Below are 12488 nucleotides of genomic sequence, written 5' to 3' on the forward strand. Positions count from 1 at the left end.
TTAAATATTTGCCCAGGTTATATAGCTTGTGGCCAGAAGTCCAATTTGGCACACAATTGTTGCTTGACACATTAATTGTTGAAATTATGACTGACTCCAGACTCTATTTCAAGAAGCACCCTGAAACTGAATACAGGAAACAATTAAAATACAATATATGTATCTTAAAATAAATATAGCAGGTGCTATGGGAGCACAAAGGTTGATTGTCTAATTCATTGTGGGAGGAGGAAGGCATGTCATTGAATGTTTCTTAATGGAGACAGCAGATTACCTGGATAATGATATATAAGTAAGAATTAGTTGGGTAAATGTAAGGATAATATGAATCTTTCCCAGGGTCATCTCAGTCCCTTGCATAAGGCACCTGGTGGCCTGGAATCTCTCTAGACAACCAGATATATATAGCTCTCAAAAGTGAAGAATGTTTGATTCTAAACTAGAATATAATGATCCTTAAATATATGAAATGTTTGAATGTCAAACTGATAATTTTTCCTTAGTGACACTATTTTAAAAGTCAAATAAAACCTCTGAAAAAAAAAAGAGATACCTGATAAAATCATTTTCATCTCTGAGGGGAAAAAGTGCCTCCCTGAAAAAAGATGTAAATGTTAACATGAATTTGTTTTCCTGTTTTATTCAGGGAAGAAAATTATTTCAGAGCTTGGATATTTCTGAAAGACTAAAATTTTTGCTTACATTGGGTAAGTGTCTCACAAATGATTATGTTTCAACTACAAATATAATCTTTAGTGACTGTTAGTAATCATACACATTAAGAATGTGTTCTAAAAAAGTGAATACACTGAAATATCCTGAATTTCTTTAATGTTCTAATGATCAGTGCATTAATAGGACAACTTAAGCGTGCTTTCTGAAGTATTACTGTAGTGCTTTCCTTACTCATTAAGAAATTATAATGTAGATAAGTATTTTCTTAGCTTCATGATCTAGCCAAGTAAACTAAGTTCTGAAATCAAAATATGAGAATAAATAAACTTCTCTGTAGTAGTTTACCTTCAGAAAACATAGCTTAAGTTTTGAGTTTCTATTTGATGAATCATGTGTGAATAATGACTGAGAAGAATATTTTTCCTTATAACAAGCTCATTTAGTTTATATGTATATTAGATCTTAATATTTAATTCAAGTTTACATAAATGTATGTAATCTACTTCAGAGTAGAATAAATTAAGCACATGCGGTAATAAAGGAGAGAAAAATTGATAGAGCACTTTATGTAAAAGAGTGACAAATTGATGTCCATGTTAATAGGGTTTACAAATAAGAATATGTACTGAGGCTCTGTGAGCTCGGAGCGTGGCCAGAGGTCAGGCAGACGGGAGTGAGTTACTGGGTGCTGTTATCTAAGGGCGCACTGAGGAGTGGGGCCCCAGGGTCTCTGCTCCTCCAGGCCGGAGACCAGGAGGCCGCCATTTTTATTCCCGTCCTCCAGAACTCTACGGAAAGCACTCAGGGAACAAAAGCTCCTGAAAGCAAACCTGAGCAGATTACTCAGTCCGGCCTCTGGTAAGGGTGGTGCAATTCTGCCTGGGGCAAAGACACTTGAAAATCACTACAACAGGCCCCTCCAACAGAAGATCAACAAGAAATCCAGCCAAGACCAAGTTCACCTACCAAGGAGTGCAGTTTCAATACCAAGGAGAGCAGCAGAATTCCAGAGGAGGAGAAAGCAAAGCACAGAACTCATGGCTTTCTCCACATGATTCTTTAGTCTTGCAGTTAATTTAATTTTTTTTTCTTTTTCAATTTTTTTCTCTTCTTTTGATAAATTTTTTTAACTTTTACCCTTTTCTTTTTTAACATTTTTTATCTAGTTTATCTAATATATATTTTTTTCTTTTTTATACTTTTTCTTTATTCATTTTCTTTTTTTAATTGTTTCCTATCTTTATTTATTTATTTTTTTCTTTCTGAACCTCTTTGTATCCCCTTTCACCCCCCTCATGATTTGGGATCTCTTCTGATTTGGTTAAAGCATATTATCCTGGACTTGTTGCCACCCTTTTAGTATCTTACTTGCTCCTTCATATACTCTTATCTAGACAAAATGACAAGGCAGAAAAATTCACCACAGAAAAAAGAACAAGAAGCAGTACCAAAGGCGAGGGACCTAATCAATACAGACATTGGTAATATTACAGATCTAGAGTTCAGAATGATGATTCTCAAGGTTCTAGCTGGACTTGAAAAAGGCATGGAAGATATTAGAGAAACCCTCTTGAGAGATATAAAAGCCCTTTCTGGAGAAATAAAAAAATTAAAATCTAACCAAGTTGAAATCATAAAAGCTATTAATGAGGTGCAATAAAAAATGGAGGCTCTCACTGCTAGGATAAATGAGGCAGAATTAGTGATATAGAAGACCAAATGACAGAGAATAAAGAAGCTGAGCAAAAGAGGGACAAACAGCTACTGGACCACGAGGGGAGAATTCGAGAGATAAGTGACACCATAAGACGAAACAACATTAGAATAATTGGGATTCCAGAAGAAGAAGAAAGAGAGAGGGAAGCAAAAGGTATACTGGAGAGAATTTCCCCAATATGGCAAAGGGAACAAGCATCAAAATTCAGAAGGTGCAGAGAACGCCCCTCAAAATCAATAAGAATAGGTCCACACCCCATCACCTAATAGTAAAATTTACAAGTCTTAGTTACAAAGAGAAAATCCTGAAAGCAGCCCGGGAAAAGAAGTCTGTAACATACAATGGTAAAAATATTAGATTAGCAGAAGACTTATCCACAGAGACCTGGCAGGCCAGAAAGAGCTGACATGATATATTCAGAGCACTAAACGAGAAAAACATGCAGCCATGAATACTATATCCAGCTACGCTATCATTGAAAATAGAAGGAGAGATTAAAAGCTTCCAAAACAAAAAAAACTGAAAGAATTTGCAAACACCAGACCAGCTCTACAGGAAATATTGAAAGGGGTCCTCTAAGCAAAGAGAGAGCCTACAAGTGGTAGATCTGAAAGGAACAAAGACAATTTACAGTAACAGTGACCTTACAGGCAATACAATGGCATGAAATTCATATCTCTCAATAGTTACCCTGAATGTTAATGGGCTAAATGCCCCCAATCAAAAGACACAGGATATCAGAATGGATAAAAAAACAAAACCCATCTATATGTTGCCTCCAAGAAACTCATTTTAAGCCCGAAGACACCACCAGATTTAAAGTGAGGGGGTGGAAAAGAATTTACCATGCTAATGGACATCAGAAGAAAGCAGAAGTGGCAATCCTTGTATCAGATCAATTAGATTTTAAGCCAAAGACTATAATAAGAGATGAGGAAGGACACTATATCATACTCAAAGGGTCTGTCCAACAAGAAGATCTAACAATTTTAAATATCTATGTCCCCAACGTGGGAGCAGCTAACTATATAAACCAATTAATAACAAAATCAAAGAAACACATCAACAATAATACAATAATAGTAGGGGACTTTAACACCCCCCTCACTGAAATGGACAGATCATCCAAGCAAAAGATAAAAAAGGAAATAAAGACCTTAAATGACACACTGGGCCAGATGGACATCACAGACATATTCAGAACATTTCATCCCAATGCAAGAGAATACACATTATTCTCCAGAATAGATCACATCCTCGGTCCTAAATCAGGTCTCAACCGGTATCAAAAGATTGGGATCATACCCTGCATATTTTCAGACCGCAATGCTCTGAAGCTAGAACTCAACCAAAAGAGGAAGTTTGGAAAGAACCCAAATACATGGAGACTAAACAGCATCCTTCTAAAGAATGAATGGGTCAACCAGGAAATTAAAGAAGAATTGAAAAAAATCATGGAAACAAATGATAATGAAAACACAACGGTTCAAAATCTGTGGGACACAACAAAGGCAGTCCTGAGAGGAAAATATATAGCGGTACAAGGCTTTCTCAAGAAACAAGAAAGGTCTCAGGTACACAACCTAACCCTACACCTAAAGGAGCTGGAGAAAGAACAAGAAAGAAACTCTAAACCCAGCAAGAGAAGAGAAATCATAAAGATCAGAGCAGAAATGAATGAAATAAAAACCAAAAAAACAATAGAACAAATCAATGAAACTAGGAGCTGGCTCTTTGAAAGAATAAGATTGATAAACCCCTGGCCAGACTTATCAAAAAGAAAAGAGAAAGGACCCAAATAAATAAAATCATGAATGAAAGAGGAGAGATCACAACTAACACCAAAGAAATACAAACAATTATAAGAACATACTATGAGCAACTCTACGCCAACAAATTTGACAATCTGGAAGAAATGGATGCATTCCTAGAAACATATAAACTACCACAACTGAACCAGGAAGAAATAGAAAGCCTGAACAGACCCATAACCAGTAAGGAGATTGAAACAGTCATTAAAAATCTCCAAACAAACAAAAGCCCAGGGCCAGACGACTTCCCGGGGGAGTTCTACCAAACATTTAAATAAGAAATAATTCCTATTCTCCTGAAACTGTTCCAAAAAATAGAAATGGAAGGAAAACTTCCAAACTCATTTTATGAGGCCAGCATCACCTTGATCCCCAAACCAGACAAGGATCCCAGCAAAAAAGAGAGCTATAGACCAATATCCTTGATGAACACAGATGCGAAAATTCTGAACAAAATACTAGCCAATAGGATTCAACAGTACATTTAAAGGATTATTCACCACGACCAAGTGGGATTTATTCCAGGGCTGCAAGGTTGGTTCAACATCCGCAAATCAGTCAATGTGATACAACACATCAATAAAAGAAAGAACAAGAACCGTATGATACTCTCAATAGATGCTGAAAAAGCATTTGACAAAGTACAGCATCTCTTCCTGATCAAAACTCTTCAAAGTGTAGGGATAGAGGGCACATACCTCAGTATTATCAAAGCCATTTATGAAAAACCCACCGCAAATATTCTCAATAGAGAAAAACTGAAAGCTTTTCTTCTAAGGTCAGGAACACGGCAGGGATGTCCATTATTACCACTGCTATTCAATATAGTACTAGAAGTCCTAGCCTCAGCAATCAGACAACAAAAGGAGATCAAAGGCATCCAAATCAGCAAAGAAGTCAAACTATCACTCTTCGCAGATGATATGATTCTAATGTGGAAAACCCAAAAGACTCCACTCCAAAACTGCTAGAAATTGTACAGGAATTCAGTAAAGTGTCAGGATATAAAATCATTGCACAGAAATCAGTTGCATTTCTCTACACCAACAACAAGACAAAAGAAAGAGAAATTAAGGAGTCAATCCCATTTACTATTGCACCCAAAACCATAAGATACCTAGGAACAAACCTAACCAAAGAGGCACCGAATCTATACTCAGAAAACTATAAAGTACTCATGAAAGAAATTGAAGAAGACACAAAGAAATGGAAAAATGTTCCATGCTCCTGGATTGGAAGAATAAATATTGTGAAAATGTCTATGCTTCCTAAAGCAATGTACACATTTAATGCAATTCCTATCAAAGTACCATCCATCTTTTTCAAAGAAATGGAACAAATAATCCTAAAATTTATATGGAACCAGAAAAGACCTCGAATAGCCAAAGGGATATTGAAAAAGAAAGCCAACGTTGGTGGCATCACAATTCCGGACTTCAAGCTCTATTACAAAGCTGTCATCATCAAGACAGCATGGTACTGGCACAAAAACAGACACATAGATCAATGGAACAGAATAGAGAGCCCAGAAGTAGACCCTCAACTCTATGCTCAACTAATCTTCGACAAAGCAGGAAAGAATGTCCAATGGAAAAAAGACAGCCTCTTCAATAAATGGTGTTGGGAAAATTGGACAGCCACATGCAGAAAAATGAAATTGGCCCATTTCCTTACACCACACATGAAAATAGACTCAAAATGGATGAAGGACCTCAATCTGAGAAAGGAATCTATCGAAATCCTTGAAGAGAACACAGGCAGCAACATCTTCCTAGGAACATCGCCAAAGGCAAGGGAAGCAAGGGCAAAAATGAACTATTGGGATTTCATCAAGATCAAAGCAAAGGAAACAGTTAACAAAACCAAAGGACAACTGACAGAATGGGAGAAGATATTTGCATATGACATATCAGATAAAGGACTAGTGTCCAGAATCTATAAAGAACTTAGCAAACTCAACACCCAAAGAACAAATAATCCAATCAAGAAATGGGCAGAGGACATGAACAGACATTTCTGCAAAGAAGACATCCAGATGGCCAACAGACACATGAAAAAATGCTCCATGTCACTCGGCATCAGGGAAATATAAATCAAAACCACAATGAGATATCACCTCACACCAGTCAGAATGGCTAAAATTAACAAGTCAGGAAATGACAGATGCTGGCGAGGATGCGGAGAAAGGGGAACCCTCCTACACTGTTGGTGGGAATGCAAGCTGGTGCAACCACTCTGGAAATCAGCATGGAGGTTCCTCAAAATGTTGAAAATAGAACTGCCCTATGACCCAGCAATTGCACAACTGGGTATTTACCCTAAGGATACAAACGTAGTGATCCCAAGGGGCACGTGCACCCGAATGTTTATAGCAGCAATGTCCACATTAGCCTAACTATGTAAAGAACCTAGATGTCCATCAGCAGTTGAATGGATCAAGAAGATGTGGTATATATACACAATGGAATACTATGCGGCCATCAAAAGAAATGAAAGAAATGAAATCTTGCCATTTGCGACAACATGGATGGAACTAGAGTGTATCATGCTTAGTGAAATAAGTCAAGCAGAGAACGACAACTGTCATATGATCTCCCTGATTGAGGAAGTGGTGATGCAACCTGCGGGGTTAAGGGGGTAGGAGAAGAGTAAATGAAAGAAGATGGGATTGGGAGGGAGACAAACCATAAGTGACTCTTAATCTCACAAAACAAACTGAGGGTTGCTGGGGGGAGGGGAGTTGGGAGAAGGGGGGTGGGGTTATGGACATTGGGAGGGTATGTGCTTTGGTGAGTGCTGTGAAGTGTAAACCTGGCGATTCACAGACCTGTACCCCTGGGGATAAAAATATATGTTTATAAAAAATAAAGAAATTTTTAAAAAAAGAATATGTACTGAAAATTATCAATAAACATCAAATAATAATGAATTATAAATATAATTGCACAAAATGTTACCATATTTACCATGTTTAGTTTCAAATATTGATAATAAGTCTTTTAAGGAGTCTTAGAGATTTCTTAATATTGTCTACAGACTAAACTTAGACTTTATTATTTTTATAATTTTAATTTCAGTGTAGTTAACATACAGTGTTATATTAATTTCAGGTGTACAATGTAGTGATTCAACAATGTATAGACATTACTCAGTCCTCATCATGATAAATGTACTTTTAGTTCCCTCACCTATTTCACCTGCCCCCCCAACTCATCTCCTCTCTGGTAACCATCAGTTTTTTCTCTATAGTTGAGTCTGTTTTTTTAAAATTTCTTTTTCTTCATTTGTTTTGATTCTTAAGTTCCACAAATGAGTGAGATCATATGGTATTTGTCTTTCTCTAACTTATTTCACTTAGCGTTATACTCTCCATACCCATACATGTTGCTGTAAATGGCAAGAATCTGCTTTTTTTTGTAGCTAAGTAATATTCCATTGTGTTTATACACACCACATCTTTGTTATCCATTCATCTATCAGTGGACACTTGGGCTGCTTCCATAATTTGACTGTTATAAATAGTGCTGCAATAAACATAGGGGTGCATATATCTTTCTGAATTAGTGTATTTTATTCTTTGGGTAAATACCCAGTACTGGGATTACTGGATCATGTTATTTCTATCTTTAATATTTTGAGGAGCCTCCATGCTGTTTTTCACAGAGACTGTACCAGTGTGCTTTCCTACCAGTAGCACACAAGGGTTCCTTTTTCTCCGCATCCTTGCCAACATTTATTGTTTCTTGTACTTTTTTATTTTAGCCTGACAGGTATGAGGTGGTATCTCATTGAGATTATACTTTGCATTTCCCTGATTATGAGTAATATTGAACACGTTTTTCATGTGTCTGTTAACCATCTGTATGACTTTGGAGAAATGTCTGTTCACATCTTCAGCCCATTTTTAGTTGGATTTTTTTTTAGATGGTGAATTATATAAATTCTTTTTTATTTTATTTTAAATTACAGTATAGTTAACATACAGTGCTATATTAGTTTCGGGTTTACAATATAGTCATTAAAGAGATGTTTAAATTCTTTATATATTTTGGAGACTAACCCTTTATCAGATATGTCATTTACAAATATCTTTACCCTTTCAATAGTTGTCTTTTATTTTTGTTGGTTTTTTCCATCACTGTACAGACTTTTTATTTTGATGTAGTCCCAGCAATTTATCTTTGCATTTGTTTCCCTTGCCTCAGGGGACATATCTAGAAAGATGCTGCTACAGCCAAAGTCAGAGAAATTCCTGCCTGTTATCTCTATTAGGATTTTTATGGTTTCAGGTCTCACAGGTCCTTTTTTTTTTTAAGATTGTATTTATTTATTTGAGACACAGAGAGAGCACAAATGGGGAGGAGGAGCAGAGGAAAAGGGAGAAGCAAACTCCCTCTGAGCAGAGAGCCTACTGAGGGGCTCAATCCCCAGACGCTGAGATCATGACCTGAGCCGAAAGCAGTTACTTAACTGCCTGAACCACCCAGGCACCCCTACAATTAGGTCCTTAACCCATTTTTAGTTTATTTTTGTGTATGGTGTAAGAAAGTGGTCCAGTTTCATCTTTTGCATGTGGCTGTCCAGTTTTCCTAAGACAATTTGTTGAAGAGACTGTCTTTTTTCCCATTGCATATTCTTGCCTCTTGGGTGGAAGATAAATTTGGCCCTGTAAGCATGAATTTATTTCTGGGCTTACTATTCTGTTCTGTTGATCTGTGAGTCTGTTTTTGTGTCAGTACCATACTGGTTTTTGTTTGTTTGTTTGTTTGTTTTTATTAACATATAATGTATTATTTGTTTCAGAGGTACAGGTCTGTGAATCATCAGTCTTACACAGTTCACAGCACCCACCATAGCACGTACCCTCCCCAAAGTCCATAACCCAGCCACCCTCTCCCAACCCCACCACCCCCAGCAACCCTTAGTTTGTTTTCTGAGATTAAGAGTCTCTTATGGTTTGTCTTCCTCTGCAGTCCCATTCTGTTTCTTTTTTTCCCTCCCTTCCCCCAACGATGCCCCACCCTTCCTCTCAAATTCCTCATATCTGAGAGTCATATGATATTTGTCTTTCTCTGACTGACTTATTTCACTTAGCATAATACCCTCTAGTTCCATCCATGTCATTGCAAATGGCAAGATTTTGGGGTTTTTTGTTGGCTGTTTTGATTACTACAGCTTTGTAGTATTTCTTGAAATCTGGGATCATGATATCTCCAGTTTTGTTCTTTTTCAAGATTGTTTTGGCTATTCAAGGTCTTTTGTGGTTCAATACAGATTTTAGGATTGTTTGTTCTAGTTCATTGAAGTTTGGTATTAATATTTTGATATGAATTGTAAAATGTATACTTTAAATCCCCAGAGATATGTATACATTCTCCAAATTATGTAAATGCAAAAGAGTAATATCTATATGTGCATTACATATATAGGTAGGGAGAGCAAGAGAATCTTTATCTTGAACCACTGCTTTTTGTCATTATTTAAGTGGCTACCTTCTAGTATCTATAATTCAATTAATATTTAGTATTTAAAGTCTTTATTTTTATCAAAACATGTAACAAAACTTAACAAAGTCACAAGCCTTTTAATATTCCAGGTTCCAAAACTGCATAACACAATTTTTAAAAAAATTATCTGAGTTCAGTTCTGATAAATAAGTAGCATTACTTCATACAATTTTTCTGTTTTATAGATTGCGTAGATGACACTATAATAGTTCTGGCCGAAGAGCATGGTTGTCTGGACATCATAAAGGTTTGTTATTAATCTGTTATTGAAATGTATGTATTTTGTATACTTGAGATCTAACAGCAAGCTATTTTAAAGCTATGTTTATTTCTGTTCAGATTTTTGTTTTTTCATAGAGTGATAAGCTAATATAAATTAGTATAAAGTCCAAATAAAAAGACTTTTTAGAAAAATCAAAATGTCCTAGAATAGCAAACATTTGAGTAAAATATATTTTTAAATGGATCATTTTAAATAATTCTTTTCTTTTTAAAAAATGTTTTATTTAAATTCAATTTAATTGGCATATAGTATGTTATTAGTTTCAGAGGTAGAATCTAGTGATTTGTCAGTTGCATATGACACCAAGTGCTCATTATATCACACGCCTTCCTTAATGCCCATCAACCAGTTTCCCCTTCCCCTCTCCCCTCCCCTCCAGCAATCCTTAGTTTATTTCCTATGCTTAAGAGTCTCATGGTATGTCCCCATCTCTGATCATGTCTTGTTTTATTTTTCCCTTCCCCTTTGCTCCTCTGTTTTGTTTCTTAAATTCCACATGAGTGAAATCATATAACAATTGCCTTTCTCTGATTGACTTATTATTTCACTTAACATAATACCCTCTAGTTCCATCCACGTTGTTTGCAAATGACAAGATTTCACTTTTTGATAGCTGAATAATATTCTATTATGTATACATACCCCATCTTCTATATCCATTCATCTGTTAGTGGACATCTGGGTTCTTTCCATAGTTTGGCTATTATGGACACTGATCCTATAAACATTGGGGTCCATGGACCCCTTCAAATCACTATGTTTGTGTCCTTTCAATAAACTTCTAGTAGTGCAGTTGCTGGGTTATAGGTTAGCTCTGATTTCAACTTTTTGGGGAACCTTCATGCTGTTTTCCAGAGTGGCTGCACCAGTTGGCATTCCCACCAACAGTGTAAAAAGGTTCCCCTTTCTCTGCATCCATGCCAACATCTGTTGTTTCCTGACTTGTTAATTTTAGCCTTTCTGACTAGTGTGAGTAAAATATGTTTTTTTAAATGGATCATTTTAAATAATTCTTTTTTTTTTATTTACCAGGACCTTCCCGAAAATGTGATAAATCTTTTGAAGAAGTGTCTCACCTTCCACCCTTCCAAGAGGTTTATATTATTAAGACTTAGAGATTATGCTGATATCTTTAGTATAAAAGTATTTGTGGTTTTTCTTATTACTTATAATAGTAATGGATTAAATAAGAATATTTACATATATATAAGAATACATAATTGACACTAGTATCATAACTGTTAGTTATAGTGCTAATATGTATTAATAAAAGAAGAAAACTGTAATTAAACCACTGTCAGAAAACTGGCACATTCCCAAAGAAGTTACTGGTTCATTTCCTAGTCTCCAATTAGAAAATCGGCTAAATTGTAGATATTCCCAAACATGAATGACATAAGAGAAATTACAACAAAAGCTTATTGGCAATTGTATTTAACCTAAAACTTCAATAAATGGTGAGGTCAACTAATAATTATTGTTAATATAAAAGGATTTTTTATAAGTATTATTATTTGTTTTCATTTGGTGATATCACTGTTAGCCTTACAGTTGTCTTCACTAAACTCCTTAAGTATATGATATTTGAAAATAATATATTCTAATTAGTCTTTAGAAAAACATCTTTATCAATACATGTTAGGAAGAGTGGAATGGTATTAAAAACATAATTTTTATGTTTTTATGTTTAATGCCACATTAAAAGAGGAGGAAGAAAACCAAAAGGCATTATTAGTTTAGAATTTTAATTAAGATATTCAGTAACACAGGTAAATCATAGTCAAGGTAAAAGTAAAAAATTAAGATGCTCATATGTAATAATCTTTGATAGATTATAAGATGCAAAAAGCACAAAAGGGAAAAAATTCAACATTTGCGTACAGTCACTTCATTTTTTTTTTTAAAGATTTTATTTATTTATTTGACACAGAGAGATCACAAGTAGGCATAGAGGCAGGCGGAGAGAGAGAGAGAGGGAAGCAGGCTCCCTGCTGAGCAGAGAGCCCGATGCGGGACTCGATCCCAGGACCCTGAGACCATGACCTGAGACGAAGGCAGCGGCTTAACCCACTGAGCCACCCAGGTGCCCCAGTCACTTCATTTTTATATACAAGTATTCATCTAGACTCTGCTAAGGATAGATTATTATTATTTTCTGTACTGGTGGTGTATTTAAGACTTTTAATTGTCCCCTTGAATGTGTACCATTATTCTAGCAAATTTTTTAAGGAGCATTTTCCAGTGTTTATTTTTGTGCTTTAGAAAAATCAAACACATTGCCAGTCGATATTTAAGATTTTATTTACTTCACATTTGTCAACCACAGATCCGTGTGTAAGTAACTTAAAGAAACATTGGTTTTTTTATGGTTGATTGCTGGTTATTTAATGGGCAATTGGAGTTAGTGATAATTCCTTCAGTATGCTGTAATACCATCCATGACACAAGTTTCTAAGTACATTTTGCCATAGTTAATTTGGCTGGATCCACTGACA

General features: G+C 35.6%; 1 protein-coding gene and 1 long non-coding RNA gene across 3 annotated transcripts in view; one reads left to right on the forward strand and one right to left on the reverse strand.

Moving 5' to 3' along the window:
* Window positions 1-12488, forward strand: part of TBCK (TBC1 domain containing kinase) — a 206151-nt gene that overhangs the window by 61087 nt on the left and 132576 nt on the right. For both annotated transcript variants that reach the window (XM_082729169.1, XM_082729170.1), the window contains exons 7-9: window positions 647-707; window positions 9896-9957; window positions 11026-11087. In XM_082729169.1, the coding sequence (XP_082585295.1) occupies window positions 647-707; window positions 9896-9957; window positions 11026-11087 (185 nt within the window). The remainder of the gene's footprint in view (window positions 1-646; window positions 708-9895; window positions 9958-11025; window positions 11088-12488) is intronic.
* The window catches only part of LOC309863940, a 193968-nt gene that overhangs the window by 40099 nt on the left and 141381 nt on the right, over window positions 1-12488 (reverse strand). The window lies entirely within an intron of this gene.

Source organism: Mustela nivalis (genome assembly GCF_964662115.1).
Source record: "Mustela nivalis genome assembly, chromosome: 4".
Taxonomy (NCBI): domain Eukaryota; kingdom Metazoa; phylum Chordata; class Mammalia; order Carnivora; family Mustelidae; genus Mustela; species Mustela nivalis.